We start from the raw sequence: 15,336 nt of genomic DNA, 5'->3' as shown, positions 1-15,336 counted from the left end.
AAGAAGAAGAAGAAGAAGAAGAAGAAGAAGAAGAAGAAGAAGAAGAAAGAAGGAAGAGGAAGAAAAAGACGGAGAGGAGGAAGAAGAAGAAAAAAGAAGAGGAAGAAGAAGAGGAAGAGGAGAAGGAGGAGGAGGAAGAGGAGAAGGAAGAAGAAGAAGAAGAAGAAGAAGAAGAAGAAGAAGAAGAAGAAGAAGAAGAAGAAGAAGAAGCCACCACCATACAAGGCAAGCAGTATGTGTTGTAACCCCAGAGTCAGAGAAACAGAAACCAGAGTCCCCAGGACTTGCCAGCCAGCAGCTAGTCTCACCTAATCAGTGAGCTTTAAGCTGAGTGAGAGACTCTGTCTCAAAACAACGTGGATAGTGATAGAGGCAACTAATGTCAATCTCTGACCTTTACACTCATATGTACACACTTGTACACACCATGTACAGAGGTTGTTCAGATCCCTTTAAAGATGCCAGAAAAGGCTTCTATCATGGAAACATTGTCTTCCTCAGAAACAAATGAGTATATTCATTGCAGATGGCAGAAGGTCTCAGCAGTCTTGTTGGCATTCAAGTCCCTCTGAGTATAGATCATGACATTGGCACCATGAGACATCTGTCCCTGTAGGATGAAGATTATATGGCAGTGGCATTAGGAATTCCTCCCTGGGTCTGGAAAAAATGTCATTTAACGTAAGTCATTTAAGAAGGCCATTAGCTGACTGCTCTGCAGTGGCCCAGTTCCGGAGCTCTGGTGCATCACTACACGTTGTTAAATGTTCTCTCTGTAGAACCATCTTCATCAGATAAGTCCTCTTGACTGAAGCAAATAAGTTAGCACAATAAAACAAATCAGTTAATAAACAAGGTCAAGAAATAGCCTGGTGGAGCAACATCCAAATGTTCTCAGTAATCAAGAGTGTTGCTTCGTTTCTCACCAAAAGGTAAGTATTGCCACTTCAACTTTTCCTTTAAAAGACAAAACTGCTCACAGCCTCCTTATCAAAACAGAGTTTTTCCTCTTCACTAGACTAACAACAACAACAAGAAGCAGAAGTGGAGTTAGATTTCTTTTCATGTTGACTTATTCAGCATCTTTGATGATTGCAGTACAATTTTTCCCTCAGGGAACTCCCAAAGATTGTAGTTTTATTTAATTCAATATACTGGCTGACCATGCTCCAGGGTCCTGGGGGATGGAAGGGGAGGGAGAGGAGAGCAGCATGGAGAGGGGGAAGGGGAGGGAGAGAAGGTTAGTATTTAGCTTTCACCCCATGGAAGAGGTCATGCTTCTATTCAGAAGGCTTAATTTGCTACAAAAGAATTAGAAGTTTGTTTTTTTTTTTTCAACCATGTTTCTTTTTTTTTCCCCACAAACACACATACAAAATTTGTTTATTTGGGGTGGGGTTCTTAGTTAGTGTTTTACTGCTATGAACAGACACCATGACCAAGGCAACTCTTTTTTTTATACAACCTATTTTTTTTTTCTGCAAACCACAAAAGGCTTTATTTCCGGATTTCGGGGTATCAGCCAGCTGAGGCCGAGACTCCCAAGAGGAGTGTTGACCTCGAGGCCAGAGGGAGCAAGGGATATTTAAAGGAGAAAACAGCAAACTAGGGGGGTACAAACCAGGGGGTAAGGGGGAATCATCAGAACATCAGCAGACAGTATCATAAAAATAGTGGAAGGTCCCCAGGCCATCGATCATGTGGGAAACATATACAACCTATTTTGATAAGTGATTTTAAATGCTTTAACCTCCCTTCTAGCCTACCACCCACCAGAGGTAATGCAAAGGAAAGGTTAGTAGGGTAAAGGAGGATGTGAACCTCTTTGTAAATAGTTCTTTTGGGGTGAATCCAATCTGCATTGTCAGGATATCAGCAGTTCAGATCACACAAATCAGCACTAGTAGCTTAATCCACTTGCAAACACCCTTCACAAATCAGCAATGGCAGTTTCGTCCAGAAGAAACTGCAAGTCTGCCAAATGGCCTGAATCTGGAAGAGTGGCAAGAAGCTGCTGGAAAATCTATGAAGTCATGAAAAACAATGAGTAATGAAGAAGGCAAGGCAACCCAATGCCTCAGCATTATCAGCAAAGACTAATGTTGGCAAAGCCCAGTGAAGACCAGCAAACAGTGGCAAGGTGAACCAATGCCACACACCACTGTCCAATGTCCTTTGGGTTATATTTATACCCTTTCCAAACATTATGTTCAACCATGTTTCTTATCACCTTAAAATTCCTTTGAAGTTCTCAGTGGCTTGAGCTCCCTGCTAGAATGAGCCTCCTCAGACAGCACTTGCACAGTGAGTTTCTGTTATTGCTTTGAGCCTTTTCACAGACTTCATTCAGGTGTATAATGAGGGACTCTTTACTTGGTAGTGACTGTTGATCTCAGAAAAGTAAATTTCTCAGCCAGTGTGTCTCTAGAGAATTGCCCTGGGTGAGCCTATATTTCAAAGTGTTTCTCCAAGAACAAATTTTGTATATCATGTTTTTTTTTAAACTATCATAAATTCTAATCCTTTTATTTGTTCACTTTGTAATTTGGTACATTATCCTTTTTTCTTAATATTTAATCATTTGATGAAGAAATACTATGTGAAGTCATAACCGGCAGATGCTGTTGTGCTCTCATGACTGTATTTTGGAGGCCATTTTTAAAAAAATAAATTCCTGTGAAAGAGGCAGAAAAACTCAGACAGCCCTTGCAGAAAGATGACCCATCTACTATCATTGTGGTTTTCCTGAAGGCTTTGTTTCTCCTGACAATTAGGAAATCTGTTGACTTCTTTAGAAACTCAGACAACTAGTTACTATATTGAAAAGAAATCCTTATCACAAAATGAAGAAAGTTACATAAGTAAATATTGGAAGTAAGCCCATGTTTTATAGCTAGCTATACTCTCTAAGATTAATGTCAACAATGAGGAATGGCTCCTAGGAAGTGCGTACAAGGCACTGGAAGATGGCTCATGCCCTCTTTCTGTCTCCTCCAACAGTGCCTTGAGCCCTGAGGGGAGGGATTGGATGGAGACATCCTTTTTAGCCTAAAAGCCCTAAAAGTTTTAGGGCTGAGTGTCCTGAAGTCTCTCACTGTTTGCATGTTTTCTGTGGGTCTCTGTGTTTGTCCCCGTCTACTGAAGGAGGGAACTTCTCTGATGGTGGCTGAGCAGGGCACTGATCCACAGAGCAGAAAGTCATTAGGAGTCATTTTATTGTTATGTTCCTTTAGAAGAACAGTACTATCTGGTTTTACCTTAGGTCCCTATCTAGCCTCAGGCTGTTGACCACTCAAGCATTGTTGGGTATGAGCTCCATCTCATGAAGTGGGCCTTCACACAAACCATTCCTTGGCTGGTTATTCCTGCAAGCTTTGAGTTACTACTGCATCAGCTTATCTTGCAACTTCTTCAAGTTGTGTAGGTGTTGGCTTCAGGAATAGGGCCTTACTGTCAATTTGAGAGAAACCAATAGCCTTAGCCTGGGCTATTTGGGATTTCTCTCAGAACTCCTTTGGCCAACAACTCAATTAGATATGACCCAGTCTGGGTATTGGAAGCTTCTTTTGTGACAAGAGATGTCCAGATAGGGCTTTGTCTTCCCCATTATTTGGTGATTTAATATAGATCACCTTCATATATGTATACATTTTAGGAAGCTTCTACTGTATTGGAATTCCTTAGACTCCTCTAATAGCCTTTAGTTTTAGCTGTCTCTTCCCCCTTTCCCTCTCTCAATCCCTCTTCTCTTCCCCTCAGTGTTTGATCCTTCAGTTCCAGCCACCCCCATCCCCAAACTCTGTCCACCCAAACTATCTAGTCTATTTCTCCTTCCCAGGAAGATCCATCCATCCGTCCATCCGTCCATCTGTCCATCCTCCCTGCCCCTTCCTCTCTTCATAACCTCTGTGGTTACCCACATTGTAGCTTATCAGTGACTTGTCATCTAACACTCACATATAAGTGAGTACATACCAACCATATTTGTCTTTCTGGGTCTGGGTTACCACAGGATGATGGGTTGTAACTTTAATTTTTTTTAATGTCTACTTTTAATGATGATTCTTAAATACTTTAACCTCCCTTCTTGTCTACCACCCACCAGAGGAATGGAAAAGAAAGGATACAGGGGAAGTAGAACTATTTACAAATGGTTCTTTGAAGTAAATCCCATCTGTGTTGTCAGAAAATTAGTAGTTCAGTTCACAGGTCAGTAGCAGCAGCTCGATCCATTCACAAACACTTCAGGGATACACCAGCAGTCCAGTTCCATTTGGTAGAGTCGGGATAGCAAACAAGAATCAGTAGCAGTGGCATGACCTAGCAGAAACAGCCAGGCCTCAGCCTCAGCACAAGTCAGCAGGAGGGACCAAGGCCGACAGGAACTCCAAGAAAAGTTCTCAGCTGTGCCTCTCTCAGAGAAGCAAAGATCAGTGAAGACACAAGACCAACAAGCGTTGTACAACTAGCTCTATAAACAAGCCAAGCTCTGCCTCCTTTATTGTCTGTTGAGTCTACTTATAGTTCCTCCAAACATCATGTGTCCTCCACAGGTCTTGTCTCAGCCCTGTAGGGTTAATGGGGTCCTGCATCCACTCTACCACAGGGCTCAGTGCTGGGGGAGCAGGACGCCAGAGTTTTGGCTGCACTTACCCCACGCTGTCAAAGGGCATGTGTTGAGCTATGGGGAAGCCAAGGGACACTGCTCCAGGACAGCCAGAGCTGGCTCGGGGGTCCCTGGGCCTGCAGGGAGGTCAGGGCCATTTGGTTCTCAGAGCCTTGGAAGTGCTGAGAATGGACTGGGGGCCCCAGGACTGGATCTAGCCCATGGCCGGGGGAGAAAGGAGAGCTCTGGCTGGGTCCCACAGGGATAGAGTCCTTGGTTTGTTGGCAGGTGGCTGGCTTGGCTTGGTGGTTGTGGCTGGGAGCACAGAGAGGCCTTGTAAGGAAGGCTTACTAGATGGTGGCTGTGTAGGTGAAGGCCTTCTCTATGGCTCCCCACAGTGGATCCTGATGAAAAGAGACAGTCCATGGTTTTAAGACATTTATTGTCATGGTGGAGAGTGGATGAGTAAAATGGTATCCTACTTCTCAGGGCAGGCCTGACATTAAATACTTTTTGCAAGGAGGGGTGTCTGGGAAGAAAAGCTTAATTGGTTAAGCCCTTCAGGCCATTAGGTACCTCATTAAAATGGAGATCTGTCTTGAGCCTATATGACCTGTGGTCACGTCCTCTACTTGTGGAGGGGTTTGGAACATTGCCCTTAGGTGACTGATGGTCACAAATCTATGAGGGCTGTGGCCTCGTGTCAGGAGCCTAGTGTTGGGGATCCAGGCAAAACATCTGCCATCCCTTCAGGATCACTGGATTTTCTAGCCTTTGCTCAACCAGGAACCGGGCTGCCTTTCACCGTCCTACACACCCCATGAGTCTGTCTTAGCTGACATCATTCTGCCAATCATCCTGAGCCTATGAAAACGACAAAAAGTGGGGACACACTACTACAACCGTGCAGATTGACTGATTTGGGGGAGCAGGGAGCTGATCGGGTTTTGAGAAACACTTGAAGCAGTGGTGCTTGTGTTATGCCCGTCTGCTATTTTGCTAATGCGTGTAAGAGTTGTCTTAGAAAAATAAGTGCTAGGAAGTGGGGAATTCAGCATGAGGTGCGAGGAGAAAGCAGGTGATACAGCCTGGGCTGAAAGTGCTCCCCCAGAGCAACCATGGCTTGCCAGTTTGTTTGTTTTTAATTATATTTGAAAAGATCAATTTATGGGCGATTTATAGGTACTTTAAAAGGAATTCTCTTTACAAAAGATTTATTTCATGTGTATTTTTCCTAGTTAAATTTTTATATGTGGCTGTAATGTATAAACTAGTATTTTATAATTTTAAGACAACACTTTGAAGAAGTGTGCAGAGATTCTAATACCACTACCTTGAATTGTTCAAATTTTTCAATTCACTTCATTTCTGTAAATTACCTTCCACATTTATCTCCAGTAAGAATAAGGCAAGGTGACTGTCTTAGGGTTTCCATTGCTGTGAAGAGACACCATGACCAAGGCAACTCTTATGAAGGACAACATTTATTCTGGGCTAGCTCACTGGATCTGACGTTCAGTCCATTATCATCATGGTGGGAAGCATGGCAGCATCCAGGCAGGCATGGCACTAGAGGAGCTGAGAATTCTACATTTTGTTCCGAAGGCAAACAAGAGAAGACTGACTTCCAAGCAGGCAGACAGGAGGGTCTCAAAGCCTGCCCCTCACAATGACACACTTCCTCCAACAAGGCCACACCTACTGGAAAATAGTGCCACTCCTTGGGCCAAGCATATTCAAACCACCACAGTAACCAACACGGTCCACCTGAGTATGTTCTGTGGTTGGTGATTCAGACTCTGAGACCCCAAGGATCCAGATTAGTTGACTCTGTTGTCTTCCTGAGGAGTTCCTATCCCCCTCAGGGACTCAATCCTTCCTCCTACTTTTCCAAAAGAGCCCCCAAGCCCACTGTTTGGCTGTGAGTGCTCCTATTTTTTTTTTAAGGACAATATCTCACTCCATCTGGTCTCACTTTTACCCTTCTAAGGCTGATGAGTAAAGCATCTTAAGAGAAAAGTATCTCACAATCCGCACCCCCACAGGGAGGGCTCCCCACTAACTCTGCCTCTTAGGCTCTCTCTCTATTCTCTGTGGCCTGGCTTCCACATGCCTCACATCCCATGGGCTCCTCTGTCCTCCTCTCAGCTGGATCTCATGCCTGCTGTGGTTTGAATGTGAAATTGCTCCCCCAGTGTTGTGGGTCAGAACCCTAGCTCTCCAGCTGGTGGGTGTGTTTTGGAGGCTGTGTGTTCATTAACAGGTAGGTCCCGGCTGGAAGGAGTGGGCCAGGATCAGTAGGGCTATACTTGGAGGTTTTTTGTTCTAGCCTCACTTCTTGTTCACTTCCTGCTTCATGACTGAGGCTATGGTGGGCTCAGATGACCTTCCTCACCATGATAAACTTCCCCTTGCATGGTAAGCTGAAATGAATTCTATTCTCGAGAGTTGTTTCTTTTCAGGTATGTGGTCATAGCAGAAGGAAAAGTACTGAGTATAATTCCTGGCCTCAGCAGTTTCCGAGCCTCTGGCCACACACCTTAACCCTCCTAATGCAGAGACTCTTTAATGTAGTTCCTCATGCTGTGGTGACCCCCAATCATAAAATTATTTCATTGCTACTTCATAACTGTAATTTTGCTACTGTTATGAATTGTAATATAAATATCTGGTATGAAGGATATTTGATATGTGACCTCCAAAGGGTTTACAACCTATGGGTTGAGAACTATTGCCCTAAAGTATTGATGACATTGGAAGCAGATATAGCCTGATTGTTGAGCTGGAACTGTCAATCAGACCTCCCAAACATGGCCTTTTCAGGACAAGGGTCTCTGGGAAGTCCTACTTATTCTTGGTGATGAGTTTTCCTCAGAGCAAGTCACATTTCATGGGAGGAAGCAATTCAAACCTGTTTAGATTCAAAGTGGGAAGGAATATGGGCAATCATGCTTGGGAGAATTCCAAAGAATTCACTGTCCAGTTATTCAGTCAGTTGGTCTTCTGGACATTCTGAGAAAGCTGCTTACAATCTTCCACATTCAGAATACACTCAGCTTCTTCAAAGATCCCCCCTTTGAAGTCTCAGCTAGTGTGGTGTCACGTGCAGGTACCAGATGTGGGCTCTTGGTGCAGATCCACAGGCTTACACAGCCCTTCCTGTTCAGTCCTGAAGAATGTCAGTCAGTCTACGAGAGGATGTGCAAGTTACTGACACAGATTTGGCTTCACTCACACATACAAAGGTGCCACTGGGGAAGGATGGCGGTCATGTGCCTCCTCCTCCGAGTAGAGCTGTAAATAAGATTGATCCCTTCAGCAAGGGGCTTACATCAGCCGGTAAGTGGGAGTCACAGAAGAGGCACGACTAGACCCTTAAGAGTTTCAGTCTTGATCCTGCTGAGAGTCAGAAAGGATTTTATTCTGACCTCATTTTCTGCACAGGATAGAAAAAAACAAAAACAAAAAACCCCAAGCCCCATAAATCATTTTGACAACTCTTTGGCTAAAATGGTCTATAAGAAATGCCAGAATCATGCCTTTCGTGTACAAACAGACACTAATCGCCAGGTAAAGTGGTAAAGTCACTTAACAAGCAGAAATTGTCATATAAATCATAAAGTTCTGTGAGTGGAGAAACTTATTTTGAATAAGTTTCACCACTAGAGGTCAGTAGTGTACCATCCCCAACATGGAGATCATGCCAAACACACATGCTTCTCTCAACCCAGAAAAGTGGAGACCCCAGGGAGGAATACAGACAGAGTTTACGGACCACATCTAGGTGCTGGTGCTGGGCAGTGCAGCTCCATTTGTGGACAGAACACAGTTGCTATCCTCAAGGAAAATAAGAAATCAGATGCAGGGATTTCTGTTCAGCTCTAGTTGGTACTCCATACAGGACAAAATGCTTCCCTTCTGTTTATCTCCACTTCCCTGCAGACATAAAAGGCAAAACGGGAGTTCTGTTTCTGTAGTCTGAAGCGGCACAGTGACAGTCAACGTGCTTTGTTTAAGACAGGCTGGTCGTGAATCTGTAGCTCTCCTGCCTCTGCCTCCCAAGTGCTGGGATTATGGCGTGTGTGTGTGTGTGTGTGTGTGTGTGTGTGTGTGTGTGTGCCTGCGGCTGGGGCTGTCATTTCTCTAATACAACACTAGAGGACATGATAGGCCTTTTACACCAAATCTAAAAGAGAACCACAAATATATTTGCATGAAATGTTAAAATGCTGATTGGACTGTGGTCTATGAAGGCTGTTAGCAAATATCTAGTAACATTTATTTTGGCACAAAACTCTTGAGATGGAAAAGACATTGTACCAATGAACACCAGGGGTGTTAAGATCCAAGCAGATGTCCTACGTCTGTGGATGAAGGAGACGTGTGTTACATTCCTTCCCACTGAGAGATGCTTGTTTGTGATCTACTCACGCTGAAACAAGGGAAAACCAGGTTTCTTTCTTGTTGGGAACGAATCTAAGAGATACTGGGTTCTGTGTTTAACTTCAGGAATTAAACCCCCCCTCCCCCCCCAGCTTAAGGTCTCTTAAGACTTAAACTAGTTGCCACTGGATTTTAGACCAGCCTTGGCCCCCTAGTGGCAAGGTTTTTCAGAACTTTCTGCCTTTGCCAGGATGAGCAGAGGGGTCTGGTCCTGTTTCCCTGAGGTTAGAAATGATCAGTTTAGCTAATTGTTTAAAACAAATCACATGTAAGTTTTTATTTACACCCCCTTGTGTGTGTGTGTGTGTTTCCATGTCGTTACACATATACCTATGTAAGTGTGCTTGTAGCGGCCACAGGTCAACCTTGGGAAGCATTCTTTAGGATGCCTACCCTACCTTGTGTTTTTGAGACAGAGTCTCTCCCTGGTCTGGGACTCACCAGTTCAGCAAACCCTGGATCTCTGTTAATCTTCTCCTCCCCGACAAGGGAATTGAAAGTGCTCACCACCACACACGGGTTGGTCTCCACAGGTTATAGGAATTGAACTCAGGTCCTCATGGTAAATTACCCCACTGCACTCGCACCCAGCCTGGAAGTGTGGAGAAGTTAGGTTAAATGGTGTAAAAGAAAGGTCAGGAGTAAGCTACAAAATGACACCTAATTCATGCCACAGGCATTCCTAAAGTGCCATCATTTCTGCTGATGTGTTCCCAGCCTCTGGCTAGTGGACTTTTCCTCCTTTTTAAACTTGAAGGAACTCTCCCAGGCCAAGACATTTGGAGATATTTCCCTAGAAATATATAATGGAGGGGTGGGGACAGGAATTTGCCACGGAACTGAAGACAACTTAGGTAGAAGGTTCCTGAGAGAGGTGCTGTCATGGACCCTGGGGGTTCCTGTAGTTTTTGTGGACATACCAAAAGTGTGAACCCCTTTCTCGGACTTTGATGGATAGTGTTTCCAGAGCACTGTTCAGTGCCTGGGTAATACCAGCCCTGGTCCAAGAAAAGCTTGCTTCACTATCTGTGGAAGCACTCGATTTCTAAGATCAAGTTCTGCCCCTGTATCATAGCGTGCTGCATATGGAGGCCCACTGCAGTCTCCACACACCCAGAGACAGGGAACGGGGAATCCAAAGTGAATTCAGGCAAGGGGTGTCAGGGGTACAGGTTCAAGTCTCTGACCCAGGCCTCTCAGCAGCTGTAAAACAAGATGCTTATCAGCTTGCAAGTGTTTTAAGATCCCAGATCTTGACAGAAGCTGAGGGAACTCCAAAAACTGACCTCTTTTATCTTAGAGGGTTACCGAGAGTTTATCTCACCTCATAGATAACTATGAGAATTAGGACAATTTGAAGAAAACCTTTTTAGCAACCCAGCATTTTAGAGCTTTGCTTGCCTAGTGGGACCATTCTGTTATAAAACTGTACCCCTGGCTTCTCTGTGCTCTTCAAAGCATTGCTTCATACATATTGCTGGCACATGAGTGCACATGCAGAGAGAGCACTCAGATACAGAAAATAAATAAAATCTTTTAAAAAAAGTTAAAAAAAGATTTTCCAGTAGAATCCTGATAAAGATTTCTCTATCTTCTAAAACATCGATAATCTAAGCTTTCATTTTAGACTATGTCCATTTGAATTAGCATTTTTGTGTATGCCGTGAGGTAAGAGTTCAGGCTTACCTCCCAGTATTGCTATCTAGCTGTTGAAGCATTCCTGTGGAAGACAAGCCTCTCTCCACAGGACTCCCGATACCACTGTGAGGATCAGTGAGCTGTATGGATCGATGTGTGGACTTCTTCCTGGCCCTATTCTGTTTAGTTTCTGTGTGGCCATCTTTATACCAACACCGTTATTGATTTCACTGGTTTAGGTTAAAAATAAGTGTTGAGATAACGTAGGGTATGCCCTCTCTTCCTTCACAAAACTATCTTGTCTACACTGTTGTTTTTTTTTTTTTTTCCTAGCTTATGGACTTGTAGAGTTTACAGCTTTAGATTGTAAGTTTCCTTGAATGCCATGGGCAGGAATCCCAGGGATTCAGGCTGTCTCCCCGCAGGATTTCCTGATCATCTGTTAAAGGCCTTTTGTGTCCATGCTGCTTTCTATCTTCCATATTAACCCTTAGCTCAGTGGTTCTCAGCCTTCCTACTGCTCTGATCTTTTAATACGGTTCCTCATGTTGTGGCGACCCCAACCATAAAATTATTTTTGTTGCCACTTCATAACTGTACTTTTGCTATTGTTATGAATTGTAATGTAAATCTCTGTTTTTTCCATGGTCTTAGGTGATCCCTGTGGAATGGGTTGTGACCCACAGGTTGAGAACCACTGTCTTAGCAGAAGGCTGGCTTTTTAAATTGAGTTGGAGAATGGTCTCTCCTGTTGTGTTTCCTGAAAGACTGTGCAGAATTGAATTTTGTTAAAACATTTGGAAAATTTTACCACAGATCCTTCTGGATCTACAATAGTCTTTGTGGAAACAGCTCACTGACAGTTTTAATTAGAGATGTGGGCTCTGGGTGTCATCTGTTCTTGTGAGCTTTGGTGCTGTTTTTCTTTTCAAAGAATTGTCAGTTTCCTCCAAGTTCCACACCCTGCTCCAAGGCTGCTGTAGTATCCTTATAGCCTTTGACATCTACAGGATGGAGAGTGAGGCCCTGGTTTTAATCACTGATGTTGGTAATTTGTAAAGTCCCCACTTCTCTTTCCGGATGAATCTTCCTTGATTGTAAATTTTACCATTTCTTAAAAAAAAAAACAACACTTTTGTTACTCGGTGGTAAAACACGTACTTGGCTTGTATGGGACTTCAATGCAGCATGAGAACACACACACACACACCACACCACAAACCACACACACACCACACACACACACCACACACACCACACACACACACCACACACACCACACACACACACACCCAACACACACCACACACACACACACACACCACACACACCACACACACACACATACACGCCACACACACACATCACACACACACACATACACACACACACCACACACACCACACACACACACACCACACACACACACCACAAACCACACACACACACACCCCACACTCACCACACACACACCACACACACCACACACACACACCACACACACACCCCACACACCACACACACCCCACACACCACACACACACACACCACACACACACCACACACATACCACACACACACACACCACACACACACACACACACCCTAAACACACCACACACACCACACACACCACACACACACCACACACCACACACACACACACACAGACACACCACAGACACAGACACACAGACACACACACCACACACACCACACACACACAAAACACACACAGAGACACACACACCCCATGTTTTGTGGTTTGAGTGGGAATGGCCCCTGTAGGCTCATATATTAGAATTCTTGGTTCCTAGTTGGTGGGACTCTTTGGAAAGGATAAGGAGGCGCAGCCTCATTGGAGGAGCTGCATCACTAGGGGTGGGCTTTGAAATTTTAAAAGCCTCTTGCCATCCCCACTGCACTTGATGCTTCCCTTTGAGGAGGGGGATGTAAGTGCCCATCTGCTGCTCCAGTGGCATGCCTGCTGCCTGCTGTCTGTCTGTCTGCCTGCCTGCCTGCCTGCCTGCCTGCCTGCCTGCTGCCATGCCTTCCACCATGATGGTGATGAACTTCCCTCCCTCTGGAATTGTAAGCTCCAAATAAACCTGTCCTTCTAGCATTTGCCTTGGTCATGGTGTTCGGTCACATCAGTAGAAAGGTAACTAACTCTGTTTCATTTTTCCCATAATTGTATGGTTTTCTCATCTGATAGGAGGCTGGTGGGAAATACTGAAACAGGCTGTATACAACCCCGACTGGTCTGGAGCACACAGGCCTTCTGCCTCCATATACTGGATGCTGCAACCTTAGGTGTATGCCAAAAAACCTGGAACAAAAGTTTTTGACTTTAGATTGTTTTCTTCTTTCTGCTTGTGGAAAAACAACAACAACAACAACAACAACAACAACAAAACCAAAAGACCTTGTTCTTCTTTTTCTAATTTCTTAAAGGAAATACTTAGATTTATAATTTGAAAGCTTCCTTGATTTTCCAAATAAGTCTGTAATAGTAAAAAAAATGTTTCTAAGCATTCCTTCAGCTGTATCCACAAATTTTGATGTTTACATTTAAACTTAATTGTGTTGGTAGGCTCACATTAATTAAAATGTTTTTAATATGTTCATATTTAAACTTAATTAAATATTTTCTCATGATTGCCCCCATGACTCACAGTTTGTGTGAAATACGTATTTTAATTTCCAATTATTCAGGAATTTCAAAATATTTTTTCTTACTGATTTCGAATTTAATTTCTAGGTGGGTAGAGAAAATAATTTGCATGATTCCAACTATGCAAGCTATTCTAAATTTACTGATGCTTCTTTTCAGGCAAGAGATCAGTTCGGGGGCTGGAGAGATGATCAAGAGCTGTTCCTTTTGCAGAGAACACAAGTTTGAGTCACAGCACCAATGCTGGGTAGCTCACAAAAGCCTGTAACTCCAGCTCCAAGGTTCAGATAACATCCTGTCTGGGCTCAGGGAATAGATCACTCATGTGCACACTGGCGCAAACACAGATACATGTAATTAAAAAATAAAATGAAGGGGCTGGAGAGATGGTTCTACAGTTAAGAGCATTGGCAGCTTTTCCAGAGGACCCAGGTTCAATTTCCAGCACCCACATAGCAGCTCACAACTGTCTGTAACTCTAGTTCTAGGAGATCAAATATTCTTTTCTGGCTTCCTCAGGTACTGGGTACCCAAGTGTTTCAGAGAAATACATGCAAGTAAAATACACATACAATAAAAAGTAAAATAATTTAAAAAAACCATTTCTGTGTGCATTTGAAAAGAAAGTGTGTTCTTCACTACCTTGGAAAATCCCATCGTTCTTTGAATGCTGTCCCTATTCATTCTGTCTGTTATTTTGTTGGCATTCCTCTTAGAGTTACCTAGGGTTTCCCTCTTTTCTTGTATTGTTTTCTCCTTTCTTCAAATCCTGAATTTTAGTCCCAGCCACATACATTCTGCTCAAACACCAAATGGAAGATACTTTATTTATAAAGGATTAAGGTCACGAGTTAGCAAGTTCTGTTAGGTGGGGGAAAAGACAGCTGGGAGCTGTAGAAATGGCTCAGCAGTTAACACCACTTATTGCTCTTGCACAGGAAGCTGAGTTGGGGTCTTAGCATGCTCATTAGGTGGTTCCCAACCACCTGTAACCCCAATTCCAGGGATCTGATTCCCTCTCTGGCATCTGCAGGTACCTTGCACATGCCCGCACACACCCCGCCACATAGTCATGCAATTAAAAAATAAAATCTTGGCTGGGCGGTGGTGGCGCACGCCTTTAATCCCAGCACTTGGGAGGCAGAGGCAGGTGGATTTCTGAGTTCGAGGCCAGCCTGGCCTACAGAGTGAGTTCCAGGACAGCCAGGGCTACACAGAGAAACCCTGTCTCGAAAAACCAAAAAAATAAAAAAAAAATAAAATAAAATCTTATATAAAAAGAAAAGCCAAGAAGAAAGTATTTGTAGGCTCGCCTCTATAGCTCAGAAGGTTTTGATAAAGTCAAAGCAAGAATGCTTTGAAGGTGGGGTCAGTGACTGCTAACAGCCAGATACGTTTGTTTGAAAGGTTAGGTTATAATGAAGCATCACGAAAACCACCTGGCAACCCAAAGTCTGGAATTGTAAATGTACACTTGAATAAGAAACACAATTTTAACTAAGCCTCAGGTTTTCTGCGAGCGAGATCAGGCAACTACTGATCTAAGGCATCATGAAGTGGTCAGGTGAACGGTAAGTGTAAAAATTCTCCAGAATATGGGGTACGAAGAGAAACATCCATTAATGGTATAGCTTTGTGCGTTTTCTAATTTTAGAAATGGGGGGTGGGAAGGAAAATGTGCTTTTAGAATTGAGGGCCAGCCGAAGGCACTATTCTGTTCACTCTGTTCTTAAATGTGTTCTTAAATATCTCTCGACCAGAGTCTGGTCACGTCAATTTCCGGAAATTCTCTCTCTCTCTCTGTCTCCCTGTCCCCCTCCCTCCCTCTCTCTTTTTTAACCTAGTGAGACTTCCAACCTCACTTTCCAAGCTCCTGGCGAAACAAAAGATCCTCAGCCAGGACCGCTTTCTTGGGCGCGTCTTCTCTTCTGCGCCGTGATTGGTCGCTGCTTTTTTTAAGGACCCGCCCAACAAT

General features: G+C 43.8%; 1 protein-coding gene across 1 annotated transcript in view; it reads left to right on the top strand.

Moving 5' to 3' along the window:
• Window positions 1-15,300, top strand: part of LOC114637986 (short coiled-coil protein-like) — a 21,122-nt gene extending 5,822 nt beyond the window's left edge. Inside the window, exons 2-3 of the mRNA XM_028786332.1 lie at window positions 11,622-11,735; window positions 15,206-15,300. Coding sequence (XP_028642165.1) covers window positions 11,622-11,735; window positions 15,206-15,300 — 209 coding nt within the window. The remainder of the gene's footprint in view (window positions 1-11,621; window positions 11,736-15,205) is intronic.
• The last annotated feature ends 36 nt before the right edge of the window (window positions 15,301-15,336 follow it).

This window comes from Grammomys surdaster, unplaced genomic scaffold (assembly GCF_004785775.1).
Source record: "Grammomys surdaster isolate TR1022 unplaced genomic scaffold, NIH_TR_1.0 125463, whole genome shotgun sequence".
In the NCBI taxonomy this organism is placed as follows: Eukaryota; Metazoa; Chordata; class Mammalia; order Rodentia; family Muridae; genus Grammomys; species Grammomys surdaster.
This window is presented reverse-complemented; position numbering and strand designations above follow the sequence as displayed.